The sequence below is a fragment of the Rhamphochromis sp. 'chilingali' genome (genome assembly GCF_963969265.1).
Source record: "Rhamphochromis sp. 'chilingali' genome assembly, chromosome: 10".
NCBI classification, from domain to species: Eukaryota; Metazoa; Chordata; class Actinopteri; order Cichliformes; family Cichlidae; genus Rhamphochromis; species Rhamphochromis sp. 'chilingali'.
Window position 1 is genome coordinate 37,674,250 of NC_137937.1, and position 21,297 is coordinate 37,695,546.

Sequence of the window (21,297 nt, forward strand, 5' to 3'; positions counted from 1 at the left end):
GATACTGTACGTCAGCCAACAACCAACAGGAAACATCCATATGTAGTTTCATTTGCTCAGATCAAATAAATCACCTGGTTCATAAATAATCATAAAAAGTGAAATAAAAATTAAATTAAATGTTATTTTTAACAAATTTTAACTTGAAAGTCTCGTTTTTCTCCACGGCTGTCTTTACGTTGCTCGTTTAGAGAATCAGACTTAAATGTTGAGCCGGAGTGTAAATGTGCACGCTGATTATTTAACAGCACATCATCCTGACATGTTTGTTCTTTACAAGCTGCAAAGAGTTTAACACAGAAAAATGTGGTCTTCTTGATCTTGTCTGGGAATAAGTCACCAGCTGTTGGACTGATGAGGTGAAAGTCAATCATGCTAAGCAACCCTCAGCAGAAATGTGGCGCTGCAGCTTTATTCAAAGGAAAAAACCAGAACCTTGCTCTGCATTTAAAAAACCCACTTTATTTCTGTTTGGAAGAGTTGCTTCACGCTCAATCATCTGATCTTGATTAAAGCTAATCAAGGGTCTCACTGCATTGGCCAGTTAATTACATTGCGATACGTAACCCTGAACTGGATTTAAAATGATCTACAAATACAAGAACAGAGCTTTAGAAGGGAAACGTGCAGACAACGTGAAACTAGAGCGAACGATTAAACAGTTTTTAAAGAACATCAAGTTTCAGCTCGTCCGAGCTCGTAAAGCTTCTGTCGTGTGATCTTATCCTTTTCTTCTCTTATTTGGTGGCGCCGCCTTCGATGGAGTCGACGGTGAAGCCGTCAGCTTGGCTGCTGGCCTCGCACTCAGCCTTGGCGTCAACGTTAACCAGGGAGCTGATGGAGCGGCAGATCATGGTGGAGTCGTGACCAGCGGAGATGCTGCTGGGCGAGAAGGCTGCAGGAACAACACAGATGGAGAGTCAGAGATCTGCTGAGGAGCACCGAAGATCTCAGAGCAAAAATGTGCTTCTCTAAAGAGTCTGAACCCTTTGAGTCACCAACAAACGTCACATCGATTTACTTCATTAACATCAAACAAACCGAACAATGTCAGGGACTAAAACAACCACCTGGGTAGATAATGGAAACATTTTTTCTAATGACTCTATTTATGTTGATTATATAAAAGTCGGACGATGAAAAATAGACGCAGCAATGCAAAGCAACAACATTTTGTACCTGTCCAGGTAAGCTTGTAACCGCACTGGCAGTGTGCTGACAAATGAAGCTGTGCCCAATCGGACGCTGCTGTTCTGTGTTCATAATTTCATCCTCCCCCACTGGCTGAAATGCAGAGCCTCCACCCTGCTTTACAGTGAGCTGCAGACTCACTGTTGGACTGTTGAATGAATCGACTGAGAGGCTGATCCTGTGTCGGGTCTCTGCTGGATTTTATTTTCCTGTTCATCTCCTGGACTGGACTGAAAATCGAGTGAACACGCAGCCAATGCCCGAAGAAAACTTTGAAAGACCTTCAGAAAGCCTGGAGAACTATCGCTCAAGACCACTTTAAAAATGATATTAAAGTATTAAAAACAAGAGATTATATTTCATACAACTTTCCATAATCTTTGCTGCACCAACTACAAGAAGTCACAGAATTTGATTGAGGAAATTAAGGAGGAGTCGTTTTTCGATTAAAAACACTACAGCGGCACATCCAAAATGTTGTCACGATGGCTCCGATGACGACGTTTGCTGAGCTTTGCTCGACACATTTGATTATTAGATATTAAAACTCCTTCACACTGCAGTGACATGATAATAAACCGGGAAAAAACCCTGACAATCCTCAGATGGTTCACTTCACGTCTGACATCCAAGTACAAATCTCTTCCTCGGAAACTCCTTAAAGTCATTAATATGATAGATTCCTATTACGTCGTGTAGGTAGACAGGACAGCGCACATATAAAATAAACATGTCTCCGTGCTGTGAGGCGAGTAAACGAGAAGGACAACAGAAATACTACAGTGAGACAGACAAAACGGGACAGTAATCATCAGCTCTGCAGAATAAATGCTCCTCTCTGTTAGCCTCGATATAAATACGAGCGCACGGTGAAATGATTCCTGGCAAAGCCTGGGATTTACAGCAAATTGAATCAGCGAGCAAAAAGAGAAGACAGTGACCACAAAACAAAAGCATTACATCTTTTACAGTTAAGAGCGGAGCGATGTGCACCCGCCCATTTTAACACTCGCCCTGTAGCTGCAGCACAAACACTAACAGCAGACCTTAGGCTCAGTTATTAACAATGATCATTTTCACTGTTTGGTTTGGTTGTGACCTTTTCTACTCAGGTAACTGTTTCTGAAATGTTTCGTGTAGTTAAACTTTTAAATGTTCGAGCTTGGAGACGATGAATGAAAGAACTGCTGACAGTTTTGGTGCTCAGCTTTTTGTGTTTGATGTAACTGAGCAGTAGTATAAACTACATTAATTCAATTTTATTTATATAGCACCAAATTACAACAGTCGCCTCAAGTCGCTTTATATTGTAAGAAGCCATCGAGAAGCCCCAACAATCATATGACCCCCTATGAGCAGCACTTTGGCGACAGTGGGAAGGAAAAACTCCCTTTGAACAGGAAGAAACCTCCAGCAGAACCAGGCTCAGGGAGGGAAACATACAGAAGACAGTTATTATACCAAATCATTATAATCACTTATTAACTTAACAAGAGTCGTACATTTTTAAAAACTTGAACAGCTGATTTCCAAAACTTTAATTATAATTCAAATAAAAATAAATCAGTACATGAGTGGGAAAGGAAATCGTCACATCATCCAGCTCACGCACAACTTCACACCTGCAGCACCTGCAGAGAGCCAGGCTCCTCCCACCACTAGCAGATGAACACTGGACACTTTTACTGACGCAGAGGTCAGTAAAAGTTCCCATTTCAACAACATGGACGTACTAAACACATGTAAGCACACACATAAACTTCAACTATTAGCAGTAAGAGTATTTAAAAGTAGAAATTAAAGTAGAATGGGAGGCAGAGCCTTCAGTTTTCAGGCCCCTCTTCTGTGGAACCAGCTTCCAGTTTGGATTCAGGAGACAGACACTATCTCTACTTTCAAGATTAGGCTTCAAACTTTCCTTTTTGCTAAAGCATATAGTTAGGGCTGGACCAGGTGACCCTGGATCCTCCCTTAGTTATGCTGCAATAGACGTAGGCTGCCGGGGATTCCCATGATGCATTGAGTTTTTCCTTTCCAGTCACCTTTCTCACTCACTATGTATTAACAGACCTCTCTGCATTGAATCATATCTGTTATTAACCTCTGTCTCTCTTCCACAGCATGTCTTCATCCTGTCTTCCTTCTCTCACCCCAACCAATCACAGCAGATGGCCCCGCCCCTCCCTGAGCCTGGTTCTGCTGGAGGTTTCTTCCTGTTAAAAGGGAGTTTTTCCTTCCCACTGTCGCCAAAGTGCTGCTCATAGGGGGTCATATGGTTTTTGGGTTTTTCTCTGTGTATTATCGTATAAATATACAATTTTATGTATTTTATTTTATAGGCGACTGTTTTGATTTGGTGTTATATAAATAAAATTGAACTGAAATCGAACAAGCTATGTCTACTAATAAAACAATAACATTAATGTGGCAGCAAACGCAATCATTCATCCCTGTTTGTAAAATGAATAGAAAGTGCTAATTTAACAGGATAAAAGTTACGTTTCCCAGATCGAAGCAAGAAAAGTCGAACAGCCTTTTGATCACAGAATTACTCAATAAATATTTAAATATCGTTTTTACAATAGTAGTAGTAACTTTTTTGTATAAATGCCAAAAAATACAAATAGGAAACAAAATCATGCCTTTTTAATTTAATAACATGTAATTAATAAAAGTAATAAATTAATAAATAATTAATGTTAAGATAATTAACAAAAAATTACTTTAAGGTACATTAAAAGATTTTGTTATTTTTTATTTATGTTATTTATTAATAAAAACCAAGAAAATAATCAGCTGCTTAATCAAGATGCTCCACACGTGTTAATCTGAGGATCGAGTTTACAGGAGAGAAGATGACAGATTAGAAGGTTCAGCAGCTCCCAGAATACAATAAAACTATGAGAAATGTACACAGGTAATCAGATTACACAAGTCTACTGAATTCACAGCTTAAAAAAATATAAAACCTCCCTGCACTAGTGTGTGTGTGTGTGTGTGTGTGTGTGTGTGTGTGTGTGTGTGTGTGTGTGTGTGTGTGTGTGTGTGTGTTCTCCTCAGCAGTGGTGGGAGGAGAGAAGAGGAGTAATTTTTCTCCTCATTAACTTCCTGATTGGTTTCCAGTTTCTGCCCGTCTGCAGTTTGTCACCAGTTGTGAACTGGCAGCCCGATCGTTAATACTAATGTTTGTGTAGCTAAGTGCACTCAGCTCTTTCTCTTTTTTCCCCTCCATCCCTCAGCAATAACACAATAACTTGTGTGGCAATAACAGCGAGTGGGTGGGGGAGAGCGGCTGTGAATTAGCCTTCTCACTGTTAATTCGCCGCCTGTTCATCAGCAGGAAATCTATGGTGTAATTAAAGGCCGAAAGCAACCGGACGCGTTAGTTTCAGTGGGGACGTTAAATCACGACACACTGTAGTACACATGTTCCCAACTGCATCCGACTGTCCTCGGCTCTCCTGTTTAATTCAGATTAATGTCAGGCCGCTGCGACAGCAGGAAGCCGTGTTCTCAATTAGCCACATCACACCTGTTAATGACACTAATTAAATTAAACATATTCTTTATCTTGTCTATGCTAAATATTTGGAAGTGTGTGTGTGGAAACGTGTTACAGCAGTCAAATTAAACACAAAATCACAAAACTAAATAGATCAGAAGTGCTTAATTAAATAGAAAAGTTTAAAAAATTAAATCAAAATCCCGGGTCTGTCCTGAGACCTCCTCCCCCGCAGGTCATGGCCAGAATACCTCACTCAAGAGGCGTCCAGGGGGCATCCCAGTCCGATTACTGAACCACCTCAACTGGCCCCTTGTAGCGGCTCTACTCTTCGTCCCTCTTAAATGACCGAGCTCCTCACCACATCTCTACGGAGGAGTCAGGCACTCCTCAAACGAAGGTCATTTCTATCTGCAAACTCATTCTTTGGTCACTACCCAGCGCCCGTGAGCTTAGGCGAGGGAACATAAGAACATAGACTGACCGGTAAAATCCAAAGCTTTGCTTTTAAGCTCAGCTCTCTCTTCAAAAGAAAAGATCAATACAGCATTCGTGATGCCCCACGGCCAAAAACCATCTGTCAATCTCCGTTTCCACTCTCCTCTCACTTGTAAACAGGACCCTGAGATACTTCAACTCCTCTACCTTGGGTAACTGTTCCCTCACTCGGAGTGGCCACTCCACGAACCACGGCCTCAGACCTCGAGGTGATCATTCTAACTCCCGCCGCTTCACACTCAGCTGCAAAGCGACCCGGAGATTACATCCAATAAAGCCAACAGAACCACATCATCCAAGATATTCTGTCCATAATATGTTAATATGTGACACAGAGCAGCGCTGGTGAAGTCAAACAACCACGGGAAAAGTCCAACTTTTACAAACCAGACACCTCATACCTCTGAAGCACCCCCCAAGGGATACCTCGAGGAACGCAATTGAATGCGTTCTCCAAGTGCACAAAACACGTGTTGAGTGGTTGAGCAACCTCCCACGACTCTCGAATATTCTGGAGAGGATGAAGAGTTGGTCCAGCTTCCACGACTGAAAATCGTCCTGAATCGGAGGCTTGACTAACGGACAGACTCTCCTCTCCAGTGTCCCAGGCACAGAGCTGGGGAGGCTGAGGAGTGCGAGCCCCCTGTGGTTGGTGCACACTCTCCAGCCCCCCCTTCTTAAATAGGGGGGTTGATAAAAGCTTAATACATAAAATCTGTAAGTTGAAGACAGGCAGACAACTCCGGTTACCTAGGTAACAATGTATAACCCAGCATGTCGTATTCAATCAGCAGAACCCTTCGCTCTCGTTCAAAGTTGCTTCATTTTCTGACCTCAAAGTTGGAAAAGTTTAACCTGGTACCGCCCACTTTGCATCTCCAGTGATCATCTATCATCGCGTCAAGTCACTGACGTTTGCCGACTGGATGGATGCTTGTTAACCAAACCAGCTCGCCAGCATTAGCTGATACAAACATGGGTGAAGAAAACAAACTAATGGGTGACGTCACAGTATCCATGGATACAGATAATTTTCATGTTATATATTTCATGCGTGGCCTCCAGAGAACTTTAAGCTGTAACTTTCATCTACATGTCTGATAGTAACAACCAAGAATATCCAGTCTGTCCAAAGTTCCCCTCCAGGCTGTAACAAACCGCCTGTGATGCTCAGAGTTCGTTCTCTGGAATGAACTTGTGCCCTTTTCTCACTCACTCAGCACTCTATATAAGATTTCCAAACTATTAAACAGTCTTTGTGTGGATTAACAAAAGGAAGCTTTTTTAACCTCCCACTTGTCCTGCTAAGAGAGGGAGGGAGGGTGTGAATGGAGGTACAATCACTTCTGCTGCTGCCAAAGCAGGGAACAAAAGCCCAGATGTGAGAGGAGATGGTAATTCAGTCTGATCCTCCGAGGATAAGCTCGCTCTGTGGGTTTCATGCTCCACACTCATCTCCTGTACACAAGGGTCATGTGGGTAGATAACACTTAAGTAAACACACACACCCTGTATGTGCATGCTTAGCTCTGCCTTCAACTGTACTGATTGTCAGGGGAGTTTATGTATCTGAAATAAATACCTACTTAGCACAGGATCTAAATTTGCAGAGATCATTTCACATCAACGAGGCCGATCTTATCGCTCATTAACAAAGAAAATAATTCATCTAACTGGGACTTGAAACCTGCTAACAGCTTTGTGAGCCTTTAGGTCAGTGAATCTCAAACATTTCTGTATTTTTAACGAATTTCTTTTAAAAGGCAATTGTTTACTTTAAGTTTGTGATGTGTGGAATTACCTGACTATATGTTCCCTGCATTGGTCACTGCTACCCTGACAATGATAAGCGGAAGAGAATGGATGGATGTTGCATTGCTGTCTGTAGTAATGTTTGTGCAACAGCAGCTAACAGCTGATTCTAACGGTGTGTTCACACCGAACGCGATGGACGCGAATAAAACGCCCCAAACGCCCCTAATTTGACGCGTGTACATTCGCGTCTCAACGCGTGTCCAAGAAAAATCCATCGCGCGTCAAAATATGATATTTTGACGCGCGTGAACCGGAAATGTGGGAGGAATGTGGGAGGGAGTTGTGCCAGACCTGGTTTTGCAAGATGGCAGCTATCGAGCTAGCGCTTGAAGAGAGAGTCTCCCTTCTCTATGTACTGTGGAGAGCAGAGCAGCAGCGTAAAAGACGTCCTCGCCGTACCTGGGTCCATCAGGTCCTCCAGAGGCATGAGCAGTTTGGTGAGTTTCACCACTTGCTCCAGGAGCTGCGCCTGGATGACGGCCGATTCCAGCGCTATCACCGTCGGCCAGTTTGAGGACCTGCTTTCCCTCGTCGGTCCCAGCATCGCCCGCCTAGACACCAACTACAGACGCTCAATCCCACCTGCAGAGCGCCTGTCCGTCTGCCTGAGGTTAGTAAAACTATTTAATACGGTAGTCCTTTATTGATATCTGTGCTAATATGCTAATCCATCCAGTTATACACTGCTAACATGGATGTGCTATGCTAACAGTGAATGCTGTCGGTGTTTACTGAAAGCAAACTGTGGTACAAAGACGACTCTTTATAATATTTCTAGTGATACTCAGAAGGTCTCATCAAGTCCCGATTTAATTCGATTTATGCTGTTATCAGTGTTTGAATGATAGCATGGCTGTGGTGTCACATCAATGTATGCGCTCGGTGTTTGCTGATATCAAACTGTAGCATTAGGACCACTGAGTTAACCTTTGTAGTGATACTCACTCCTTTTTATTTAGACCTGGTTTGATTCTGGGATAGTTGAATATTTGTATATAATCCCTGCAGCTGTCAGACTCTATAGCAGGGGTCACAGCCTTTATTAAAACAGAGTTAGATAAAACTGTGAACAGTTTGGTTCATCTCTAGTTACATGGTTCTATCTTGATAAGCTGTCTTATCACAGATTAATTTTTCAAAAATATTAATGATTTAAGCAAGGAAAGGGCTACATGTCAACACACAACTCTTTATTTCTATTAATGTTTTACTTCATTCCTACCTGATTGACATGTTTAGGAATTATGAGTGATTGGCTCACTGTAGTTGTGAAAGTTGCTACCAATCAAATTATGATATGTTAAAGTTAAAACAAAACACAACTGTTTTAGATATTATCTAATATACATTTTGTAATTATCCTTATAATTACAAAAGGTTTTATGTAAGATTCATGTTTTGTGATTTAAATCTGACATCACAAAAGTATTTTGGAATTTGAATAATGTATTTTGTAACTGCAGTACACATAATACTAATTTTGAACAATTTTGTCCAGGTTCCTTGTCACCGGGGACTCCTTCAGGACCATCGCGTTCAGTTTCAGAGTCGGTGTGTCCACGGTGAGCCAGATCATCCCCCAGGCAGCGACGTCCATCTGGGACTGTCTAGTGGACGACTTCATGGCTGTGCCTTCACCTGGAGACTGGCGCTCCATCACAGAGGGATTCCAGGAGCGCTGGAACTTTCCTCTGTGCTGTGCAGCTCTGGATGGGAAGCACATCCAGACAAAGGCACCCCATATATCATATAGGAGACACACACATTGATATACACTAAATATTCATTTCATTTCTTTTTTGTGGTGCCCAAATTGATGCACCTGCTTGATTTTGTTTAAACAATTATTGCACACTTTCTGTAAATCCAGTAAACTTCTTTTCACTTCTCAAATATCACTGTGTGTGTCTCCTGTATGATATTTAACTGACATTTTTTATTGTAACAACCAACGATTTATACAGGAAAATAATGTCTATTAACAAGGTTGCCCAAACTTCTGCATCCCACTGTATCAGTATATTTTGTCATTAGTATAATATGAAATAAAGTCTACATGTGTCAAGTCGTGTGCCAACATTTGCTGTGTAGTAGAACTGAGACATTAGTCATTATAAACATTTATTTAAAATAATATTAAAAGTCTCAAACAGAAAAACATTAAACATAAATATATAAAATATAAGAATTTACAGAGAGACAGGAATAAAAAGGACCAGCTGCTCTCCAGAGCAGGAACAAGGCTGAGGAGGAAATGCTCCATTGGAGACTGGTGTGGCCTCTTCAGGGACTCCAGGATGGCCAGCTCCACCGCCGATGGACCGTCCTGGGACCCGTCCCTCATCTGCCTCGGAGCCGTCCTCCTCTGTGGGCCTGTAAAACAGCACAAAACACAAAGAAATGAGAAGGCTGCTACTAGATTTTAATTTCAACATTGAGAAAAACAAAAACAATAACAGGATATAATCAGATTGGTTGTAGATATTTAGTAAAGGTGATCACAAGGGAATCCCACCGACTAAAAAGGTATCAGTGCTTGCTGTACATATCTGTGGGTGCAGCAGCAGGAGCTCAGGGACTGGGGATGCTCTGCTGCAGAATCAGTTGGTTCTATCAATACAGTATTAAATGTTAACAGGTTGGATATAATAATCGTAGAGCAGACAGTGGTCCCTCATTTATTGCAGGGGTTCTCAGAATAACTAGCCCCTGGTCACAGTTCTCACAATTGATTCTCAAAGTGCAAACCTTTGTAGATTGCAAAACGTAAAAGTATTATTATGCCGCGGTTTGTCTTCATCTGCCCGCCACTTTCGTGCGCCTTTTCCCCTCGCGGTGCAGGTGTCTATTTCCGAATGAGGCTCATAGTTATGGGTGTTTTTGTGCTGTTTTTTCTATTGGACGCGATGGTTATCAAAACCAAACGTGATAAATTTGGCAAGCGCAGGAGACACGACACGGAGGAGATTTGTCAATCAGGCTGCAGAATGCAATGCTGTACTGTGCAATAAAAAATCAGCGAAAAAGCAAAGCAGTGACGGATGAACAGCGGGACCACTGTGTGCTGTTTATTAATAAACAATAAAATATATTCCTAAATGACAACATGCATAAAAGCAGAACGGTATTTGTACATCAGTGGGAAAATAGCGGTGGCTTGCTAGCTTTTGTGCGGCTTCCCCGGGTCAGTGAAAACTTTCAAAAGAGAAATGAATGAACTTACCAGGTTGCCCGATCTCTTCACATATCTTCCTCCAAGCTCAGTCCTTTTTATTCCTGTCTCGGTACTGAAAGCAGCTGGTGTTGTACAGCTCCGAGTTGTTTGCTACCGCATTGATTAGCCTTCCCCTCCATTGAAGTATGAAAGGCTTTGGCTGGATCTGCCCCTTTGACCTAGGTAACAGCCACGTCACCAGGCTCCTGATTGGTTGTCGCGGCGCGATTTGACGCTGGAGTTCAGATTTTTCCAACTCGAGCGGTAGACGCGAAACGCGCGTATGCACAAAATGCAACACAAAAACTCACGCGCGTGGTTTTATTCGCGCGTCAAACGCGCCAGACGCGCTGCACTGACGCGCGTTTCACGCGTTTTGGCGTTTTCGCGACGCAAATCTGCTTCCGAATTTTCGCGGGACCCGCAATCGCGCGTCATCGCGCCTTTCCATTGACTTTACATGTAAACCTGACGCTCTATTCGCGTCCATCGCGTTCGGTGTGAACACACCGTAAGATGTCATCACATCACAGCGTCTCTGCCTCTGTTTGATAGGTAGTTGTTAGCAAGTCAGATGGAAAGTAACCAGCTGAACTAACCTGATTCTGTAGGATTAATAATCAGATGTATCGTGTTAGCAGTTCTAACATTGGGCTTTCTTGGAAAACTAATTTGACATTGTGTGTGGAGTATGTAGAGAAGAACCCAAATCCAGAACATGTTGGTGGAAATGGAAAGTCCAGAATTAAATAATGTCCAGCTTAGCTTGGACAAACAGCAAGAACATCAACAGAAAATTTGCGATAACGATATAACTGACGATATAATTGATGCGAGACAAAATACAACTCCACAACTTTACTAGCGCCAAAAAACCCATCCATTTATTTTCACTTAAACAAGCAGCTGTTTTATGTGCATTGAAGCAATATAAAAATGTAACAGTGCAAATGCAAATTCCTTACTGAAAGTTTAACCAAAGCCATTTCCAGTAGACATGGGCTGGCATATCCAGAGCATAACCATATATAATATCCACTGAAGTTAAAAAGAGGAGCTTTGCAACATTAAACTGCAGTGTGCCAAATAAAAAAGTCAAATATGTATTTTTCGGCCCATAAGGTGCACGGGATTATAAGACACATTAAGCGAAACAAAGCTGTCAGATAAATTAAACTTTATTAAACTCATTCTTCTTGCTTCCTCCACTTCTGTACCATTGATTCATTAATGCTGTATTCTATCACAGCTGCTCTATTCCCATGTTGTTGCAGTATATTAATGACTAACCTCGTATTGTGGATGGATTATCTCAGTTGTTCTCCTGACTGAAGTTTGGTCCGTTTACAGCATCCTGCCATGCGACTGTATTTGTCTCTAACCATCAGGAACATTCACGTTAACTTTTATCGAGTGGAAAAGTGTTAGCGTTCATCCTCCAGCTTCACTGTTTATGTTATGCTAACATAGCTGTGTCGCTAGCGATCACGTAGCACATCATTATATAGCAGCTAGCCCAACTTCAGTAACTTTACAAACGTCACTGCTGTTTAGTTTCCTGTCTTCATTTATGTTGGAAGTGATAACAGAGCTGTACATTTAAATTTTTTCAGAAATCTCTCAGTCAGAACATGCTATATCATGCTGAGGTAACTAGCGAAACTAGCGAGCTAGCTTCCGCTAACTTCCGCTAACTTCTAACTCCGTTAAATGTAATAAATTCTGTTTTCATGGATGCCTGGATGCTAAACTTTATAGTTACACCTGGTAAAGCAGCAATGCTGATCGTTTTATTAAAGATGAAAGAATTTAGACAGTTTTTAACTCTCAGTGATGCTGCAGTGTTCGTTTGACTTTGGGACCTGTAGGATTACGGAGTTTAGGACCCAGATTACTCCCAGAGTTAGGAGCACCTTAGTTCGACAAATACGACAACAACGACGGCCACTTGCATGTTCTACAAAAAATGTGCTTTGTTGTGTATCTGACGGACAAACACCAAACCAGTTCCACATCACTGAAGTTGCAGCATTTTTACAAACCAATTCTGGTTCATCCGTTTCACTCAACGATCGGCCATGTGCGTATGAAAACATCATTTTCTTATCGTTGCCTAACATTGTACCAGTATTACCGTGAACTGTATAATATGGCCCAGCCCTAATTAACATACACATGCACAAGGAAACAGAAGGGAGCAAAGAACACAGACTGTGTGAGACAGAGAGAGCAATAACAGAAACACCAGGGGAGGTTACCTCTGCATAAATTATGATAGAAATAGACATGAACCAAAACACGAGACAGCAACTAAACTAACACTCCTGACAAAAACAAACAAACTGAAAAATCAATCTTGTCTTAATCCTGATTTAGAATAACAGACAAGAACACATTAATGATATATTAAGAGAGAACAGCTGCATGACTCGACTAGATCCAAACTCTTGTCTCTGCAGCAGATGACTCAGCCTTGATACTTTGGCTCTCACTTTCATAACTTTTAACTGCAAAGGAGACACTGTTCAGTGTCTGCAAGCTGCAAGTTCCCCGCTACTGTCGACTGCCTGAAAGCGCTTTCTGTCCAGGGACAGCAACACTTAGTGGAGGCTGTTATCAAGGCAGCAAAAATTCAATCTTACGAATGAAGAGTTGCCTGTCACATGACAAGGTTGACCTGGGATTAAATGGCTCCCATTAAAAAGATACGAGCTGCAGCTTAAAAAAAGCGCCTGGCCAGTTTGAGAGGGTCCCGTGTGTGTCCAACTGAGGACAGCCCATGTAGGGATGGATGCTCCCCGTATGGGCGCTCGGCTCCTCATCATCAGGCGAGCAGCAGGACTTAATGGCCCGGAAAACTCAGTCAAAGAGCAGTCAGGCAGGCGGGCTTTAAATACTGAGCAGTGAACAGTGGAGGCTCATGACACTCAGCTGATGTTCACAGTGCAGACCTTCACCCTCGGCTTTAAACCACCTGACTTTTCTGTAGGAGCCCTAACTCTGCAGGCTGGACAATCATTTTAATCTAACAGTCTAAAATGTATCAGTTTATTTAAAAAAATGCTCGTTTCACTTCTTTGACATCACATAATCCATATTACTGTTTGCATTACAGCTGATCAAAAGACATCATCTTAAATGTTTTGGAGCCTTTAAACCTGACAGAATGTATGTGTCAGTCATAATTTCACACATTTCATTGAACTTTTCAATTAATATTATGCCAAGCAACAGACTAAATGCCCACTATGGCGTCCCACTTATTTAGACTTCAGAATTAGAGTACTTTAATAACCCCTAAGGTAATTATGTAACTTATCAAGTTTATAAACTACTAATCCAGATTATGGAAAGAAATCCACATCTGAAGGGAGACAAAAAATCTTTTTCTCTTTTCTTTTTACTTTGAGAGAATTTTTCCCCACAAAGTTTAAAGAATTAGTCCAAATGAAGCGTTTCAAAGCCTCCCCGTCCTGCTGTGGAAGCAGTCGCAACAAAAAGACACAACATCGAAGGGAAACCAGAACACTGAAGCTAACAGAGCCTAAGGACAGACTGCTCTTTGTTTTGGTTGTATGATTATATTTGTTCTTTTTCTCACAACACAAAGACGAGCCTTGAGCCCCCCCACATATATATGTGTGTACAAATAGAGCCAGCACTGCTGAAACAAACCACACCTCGCTCTGCACTGTGACTGCTGCTGACAGTCCGTCACTGCCTGAGCTACTGCTATTTCACATCAAACATCTTCAGAGTCAATAATAACTTTTGCATTTTCATGAATCAGGACTATTTGTTTTCTTGTCTGTACCGTTAAATACATTTATCACTCTCACCTTGTTAATAAATAGCTGTTAAGATAATTGTTCAAAGGGATGCAGAGGATCAGAAAACACTTAAAGGCTCATTATTGGTTTGTTTTGGAACCAAACCGAGACGAGGCCACGGAGACTGTCGGGGTCAAAGGCTAATTAAGCAGAGAGAAACCTTTGCTCCGGCATTGTTAACCAATCTGTCCCCAGTGAAGATGACTGCCACAGGGGCGTGACGCAGCCCTCGTCCCTATGCTAAATCTCCATTTCGGCTACTGTGCCCCATCAGCTCACAAAATGGCCCGTCAGTCCATCGCTGGGCTGCCTGACATGATCCATCGAAGAGTTATGGATATGCAATAATGAGCTGAGGTGGCCGATCGATATTTGCAGGACTTCTCTATCATTACATTTTAAACAAGAGATTCATTGTGAGTCGACAGGGTAAGAAAAATGCCAAAGTAAAGGACACAGGAAGAGTGAAATATATTGCTGTGGATAGGAGGACGCCTCTCACGGGTGCTAAAGCTGCCAGATGTGTTTATCCGAGTCGCTCGGCTGTTTCGGAGAGCTGCCACGGCCGCGTCATTTGTCAGCCGCTGCTGATGCTCAAAACAACGCGAGGAAAGAGACTACACGAGCACCATTAAGTGGGAACGCAGCATAGTAGGAAACAACATCCAAGAAGTCGTTTATATCCGGAGAACATTTAGACATAAGTCATGTTTGCATTTTGAGATTAGCTGCGTAGAACCATCAGGTTAGAATCTAGATTAGGAGACAAAGTCATTTTTCAGTGTTTAAGAACCTGAAATGCCACCATAATACAAGACTTCATTAAAAAGGCTATTCTTATTATTAATGTTAATTAGGATATCATTTTACAAAAATATAAATACCAGTCCTAAACATATACATAACCACATCACAAATGTGAATGTCAGCTTCCTATTCTTTCTATTTAAAAGTAAAACAGGAAAAAAAAATCAGTGCACCAGGTTTTTCATTCATGAAAACAAACTCAAGGCAACCGAACGAGAACATCAGGACTTTTAATCGTTAAATGTTAAAGTTAACTGTCTAAAGCTTTAAGATCTCAGACGATATAAGTGAAAGTACAACAGAAAACATGACAAAAATGTGTATTTTCTGAGTGAATAAGTGTCAGACATTTAGGTCTCATTATGTAACTGTGGCTCAGAAACGCTTCAGTCTGATTGTTCTGTTTGCTCACCGGGTCGAGACGCTGCCGCTAATAAAGTTCCTGAACTACAGATACAAACTAAAGCTAATCCAAACGTCCCGAGCAACAAAGACTGATGCAGCACATCAAAGAAAATCAAAGATGAAACAGCAGCCAATAGGATCACATTTCATCTCCTTTTAAGCCCCTCAGAGCAGGACAATGTGTGAGAGTGTGTGTGTGTGTGTGTGTGTGTGTGTGTGTGTGTGTGTGTGTGTGTGTGTGTGTGTGTGTGTGTGTGTGTGTGTGTGTGTGTGTGCGAGTGTGTAAGAGGGAAAGAGAAATAGAGAGTGAGGGGAAGAGGACATAAACTACACAGCCCTGGCCATTTAATGTCTCCACAGCCCCAGGCCTGTGTTAATGGTGGTTGTACAACGCATTACAGCGGTGCTTGTGCCCCGAGCAGACAATTACGCCGGTATTTAGCCCGTCCACAGCCCCGCGGGCTATCAGGGCACTTAGCACCACGGCAAAGTGTGGAAGACAACCTGACAGGACACGCAGGACTTTTCTGTGAGCAACGGCCGCTCAGTCAGACACGCTGATGACGGGAACACTGCGGGGACTCTCAGAAACAAACAGCAAACAAAACGTATTCTGAAAAACTGCAAAGATCACAACGTGTTTATATTCAAAGAGGTGACCCAATTAATAACCAGGGTTACTAAAATTTTAATTTGTTGTTAAAAGTGTGTGACCCAGAGTTTTCTGTTTTTTAAAGCTGGTAATTACTGAACAGTTGCATCTTTTCTTTTTCCTGTCCAATCCTGTCACTGCCCACTTTACTGACGAGTGTATTTTTAACCAAGCAAACACTTTTCTGACATCAGCCATTAAATGAAAAAACTCCGGCATTGTTAACCAGTCTGTCCCCAGTGAAGATGACAGAGGCGTGACGCAGCCCTCGTCCCATTTCAAAGTTTTCATTCATTGTGTGGTTGAACTGTAGGCTGGTTTCTATTGTTCAGGTGAACGTATGTAGCCAAGGAGCATACGCATAAAGAGGGAAGTGTTCCTCTGTATTTGGAACCACAACGATCGCCCCCTGGTGTCTGATCGAAAGAATGCAGGTTGAAGGCGTCTCCATGTTGGCTTCGGCTCAAGTTGAGCACCTGCAGACATCCAATAGGGACATCCACTCCCAGTGACATCAGAAAGATCCATGTGTGGAGAGCATGGACTGAATTACAGCATTTAGAGCAAAAGAACAAAACAAGGAAAAACACAAGAGTCCAATTTGAACTCACATATTTTAATCTGAAGCTACAATCACAGTATGTCCCTGTTTTTTATTTACTAAACAACACCCCGGCTTTTTCCTGTGTGTCACAGAAATCTTACAGAGAGCTTTAAGCTCCATAATCAATACAAAACTTCTGCTTCCTGCAGCAACCGTTTGTTTTTGAGCCAATGAAACAACACGGAGCTGAGTGATGCTGTCAGCCTGTCAGTGACCAAGGAAATGAACTCTGGCTGCTACATGACATGAAACAGCTCTCCCTCTGAAAAGGTCACCTCCTGGGTTTCAGGTACCCATTTGTTTCAGGTTTAATAAATCCAAAAGAGCGAGAGGCCCTGCCGACATCTCGGGAATGAGTGCGGCCCGAGTGTGTGTGTGTGTGTGTTCTTAACTCTTTTTGTATGTGAGTGTAAAGAAATCTGATCTGAAAGCAGGTAAAGCCCATTTTACACACGACACAAAGAAACTTACTAACACCAATCTCCCCGCCGTTTGTTTCCCCGCCTGTTGCACGAGGAGGAGGGGAACGCCCGAAACGCCAGACTTTATACGCAGTAACTCACGTTGGCGTACAGTAGAGTGTAGACCAAAGCAAGAAAAATCAATAGAATATCATCTAGAAAGATAGTAATGGATTTCTAACTTAATGGGCTTACACAGGTCTATCGATTAGCAGGATTAACATCTGCAATAGCTCAACAATCTGATTTGCATTTAAATGACTGCACGCCGCGCTGACACCAATATAACAAAAACAGACAAACGTACAGTCAGGCGGGCGAGGTCTAAAAACAGAGTCGGAGGAGGTGGAGGGAAAGTTGCTGACAGCTCGCAAACTTTGGGCTCTCGTGAATTTTGAAAAAGTCTACACAAGGACAAAAAAGAAAGAACATAAACACCGACGGACCGGGCGCGCGGCTGTCTCCCGTAAGACCGAAACCGCCATAACTCTTTTCGGGCAGCTCATCTGAGCCTCCTCGGATAGATCTTAGCGAGGAAGCGGGGCGGGTGTTTGCGGTTTGTGTGTGTCTATATGGAGTGATGAGGGGTGGGGGTAGCGCGAGGTGAGATGTTGGGAGGGCAGCGAAGTGGGGTGGGAGTTTGATGGACTGCACTGTCACCTCCCGCTCAGCGATTTACGGCGGCGGGGCTGCTGACGAGCGCGGGGCAGTAAACAGGCCGGCCGGGGGCGTATTTCACACAGAGCTGGCTTTTATGAAGAACACCGGGACGGCTCTACCCACAGCTCCGCCCGGACCGCCGTGACGGATGGAGAAAGACGCATGACAAGCTTCATCATTGTTTGTAAATCTTAACTGTTCCTGCTCACTAACTCCAGAAGGCAATTTTGCGGAGACAGCGGGGCCTGCGAAGGGGGAGGGCGAAGAGGGGTGGAGGAAGAAGAGGAGGAGGCGAGGAGGGGAGGGGAAAGGACAACGTGGCACTCCTGAAGGTTATTTGGATCTCTGTATTTGGCCAAATGATTAGCCTTATCCTGGGAGGGAGATAAATCTGACAGGGTGCTGCTTGGCTGCCAGGTGGAAGGGAGGGCAGCGAGGCTCCCCGCTCACAGTCATTTCCTCCTCATCGACTGATCCCGAGATGCACCAGATGCACGTTCAGTCACAGCAAAGCCATTTCTGAAATGCAGACCTGAAACCAGGACGTATAACCCAGATTGTGTCTCTATCACCAAAAGCTAAAAATGACTGTTTGACTTTAGCTCAGTGAAAATGTCCAATTTCAAAGAGGCGTCGTTAAAGTGTTCAGTTTATTCAGTAAACAGTCCAAAATCAATATGTGAATGGAAGAAAATTAACCTCAACTATTTATTTATAAATGTAAAAACTAATTGATTACTTATTAACCTTAAATTTAGTCATTTTTTCAGTTTTTCTTGCTGGATTGCTTCTGGTTACTGCATGAAGCAAAACAAGTTATTTTATGTCAATTATTGGACTTTCTGTCTTAGAAGTAACACATTTTTTGATTAATGATTAATCGACTGCTGTTATAATAATTAAAGTTCTTGTCCAAAAGTTATCTTTAGGAAAAGAGTGGATTTCATTGATTACACTGAATATTTCTGTTTAAATACGACGACAGTAATGCTGTGACCGTTAGCTGAGACTAAGCTCACGGTACAAACGATGATGTCATTCTTAACAGGCTGGTCCATGATGAAGCGATCTGATCTGCAGTAAAAATACATTTCACCCTGTTTCTGTTGTGCATCCCTCTAAAGAAAAACAAGTTATGAACCCGACCATCCATTTTCCTAAGTGCTTGTCAGAAAGCAGGAGCCTATTTCAGCTGCTGTGGAGCGAGAGAGGGGGGGGGGGTCGCTGGTCTGTTTCAGGGGTAGCACACGAGTCACACCTATGACCAGTTCAGAACCACTAAGTTTAACGTGTCTTTGGACTGTGGGAGGAAGAAGAGAACTGTAGAAGAGTGAGCAGACATACAAGTCTGTAAAGGTCTCGGCCAGGCGGTGGATTTGGAATCAGGACCTTCCTGATGTGAGGCCACAGTAGTAACCGCTGCACCCCTGTGCACCTGAAGGGATGAACCAGAACCATGGCTGTGAACTGAGGTCCAAACCAAACTGTCACAGGACACAGACGTTTTCTCTTCCTCATCATTTGAACTCCAAATGAGCAAAACTCCAAATCAGAAACATGATTTTACACCAAAACAACAAAGAAAACCAGCAGTCACCTGCACCTTGCATCACATCTCTTTATTACAAGCCTTTATTTCCAGTCTAATGACGGCCAACTTCACTTCCATCAACATCAAGTTTTCATGTTCTCAGGAAGTGGCAGATAAAAAACATTTTTTATCTGCCACTTCCTGAGCCTCTGATGATGGAGTTGTGTATAAAAGTGTTTATAATCCTGAAACGGTTGATGCAGTTGTTGAAGCCAAGCTGAAAGTGTTCACTTCTTGGCAGTTTCAGTTGACATGCACACAGAGCCAAAGCTACAAAAATGGTCATTGTCCAAAAACTTGCAGATAAGATGTGAACGAGCCTCAGCAGACATCAAGGCCGCGGCCTGACACATGCACGCTGCCGTTTACAGAAGCACAGGAGTGATCTAACAGCCGACATATTAAACGCAGCCTTGAAACACGCTTTATCTTCCAGCTCTGGGAGACACGGCGCACACCCACACACCAAGTTTGGTTGTGTCTGAACTAAGCAAGCATGATGACAATAAGCTGAGTCAAGGAAAAACATTCTCCACCCAACAGGCCTCCCTTTTAAACGCTTAGTTATTCCTTCTGAGAACCACATTATCAGAGCCTGTGCAGCAGTAGCTGCAGTATTAGCCCACAGCAGACCCCACTCACCCCACCGATGGAAGCAGATATCCTTCATCCTTCTTCCTGTTAGTGAGTCTGTTCCTGTGTTTTTATTATAATGCGCCATCATCTGATTAACAGCAAACACGTGTCAAGTGTTTCAACATCCAATATTCCCTAATTGGAATTCTGCCGGGTGGATGGGAGTGAACATTTTGAAAACACTGGTTTTTGTACCCGAGGAAGGTCGGCTGAAGTGAAACATGATTTAATAAAATATGAGAAACGAGACAGCGTGGGGAGGTTCTCGGTTTATCTTTACTGTAGCACTGATTTTACCTTTTTACAATAAAATGAAGATCTAAACAAGCAAACGATAACATCTGATGGAGACTAATTTATTAGTCAATAGTCTGGGCTAGCAACCTCCTTTCCTCGCATGCTAACCAACAGTTTAACGCAAAAACAGCACTTCAGATGAGTGTTTTATGTCCCTGATGTGTTGGAGGAGAACAGGTACCTGGGCTGAGACAAGCAGGCTCTGTTTCCTGTGGCAGCTCAGATGCTTCAAGCAAAATCACATTTGTAAGAGAGTAGTGCAGATGTCACCAGGACGAACACTTAAAATCCTGAAAACGCCATCAATGTTGTTTCTGTTCTGTAGTGTTTGTACTGAGGTGCAGGGACAAGTGTTCAAGTCTGTCCTTACTAGAGATGGCACGATACCACTTTTTTATGTCCGATACCGATATCATAAATTTGGATATCTGCCGATACCGATATGAATCCGATATAGTGTTTTTTAATCAACAAAACTGTTTTTTAAATATCTTGCTGCATTTTGTATAAGTTCATACTCAAGTTTAAAACAACAACTACACTAAAGCTATTCTGTTATACCTGTATGCAAAAAAAATATTTCATAGTTCAGCAATACTGATCAATCTAATAAACTTAGACCTACACCATCCTCCCTATTCTGGTATTTTAAAGAGTACTTAGCAGAAATATTAAGCAACCTAACTAATAGGGTTCCAACTCCCAGCAACAACAAAAATAAATAAATAAAATGGGGAACCACCCCTCACGCTCCACCTCATGATGCTTAATCGACGTAATCAACCTTAATTTGATGCAGTGTGAAAAAAAATGCACAGAAATCAATTATTTTTCAAGAAATATTAAATAGATTCAACATCTTTCTTCAACAAAATTGCAGACTGCACAGATGGTACCTTCCCAAAGTAAAAAGTACTATAGCTTACTAGGGGTATATATATTAGACTTAATAGTCACTATATACAGTAATGGACTTCTATACATTTTACATCAAATTAAAACTTTGTGTGTCAGATAATTATTTATTAAAAGCTCGACATTTTAAATGAGAATAAGAAAGAAAAGTATGTCTTTGTGCCCCCTTTTCCCTGTTCATGCCCTATCGGCCCCCCTGGCTAAACTTTGCTAGATCCG

General features: G+C 42.3%; 2 protein-coding genes and 1 long non-coding RNA gene across 3 annotated transcripts in view; 1 reads left to right on the forward strand and 2 right to left on the reverse strand.

The window, feature by feature from the left end:
* Positions 1-536: 536 nt before the first annotated feature.
* The window catches only part of dmrt1 (doublesex and mab-3 related transcription factor 1), a gene marked incomplete at its 5' end in the record, with an annotated part of 37,712 nt that continues 16,951 nt past the window's right edge, over positions 537-21,297 (reverse strand). The window contains one exon of the mRNA XM_080894366.1: positions 537-895. Within this exon, the coding sequence (XP_080750492.1) occupies positions 738-895 (158 nt within the window). The 3' untranslated portion in view covers positions 537-737. The remainder of the gene's footprint in view (positions 896-21,297) is intronic.
* Positions 7,288-9,062, forward strand: LOC308404338 (uncharacterized protein). The gene is made up of 2 exons (XM_080894367.1): positions 7,288-7,616; positions 8,505-9,062. Exons 1-2 carry the CDS (start codon positions 7,357-7,359, stop codon positions 8,773-8,775), a joined length of 531 nt encoding a protein of 176 aa, XP_080750493.1. The 5' UTR covers positions 7,288-7,356; the 3' UTR covers positions 8,776-9,062.
* On the reverse strand, positions 9,115-10,668 carry LOC308404339. The gene is made up of 2 exons (XR_013973101.1): positions 10,230-10,668; positions 9,115-9,379 (listed from the first exon to the last, which is right to left on the reverse strand). It is a non-coding gene; the product is annotated as an uncharacterized lncRNA (long non-coding RNA).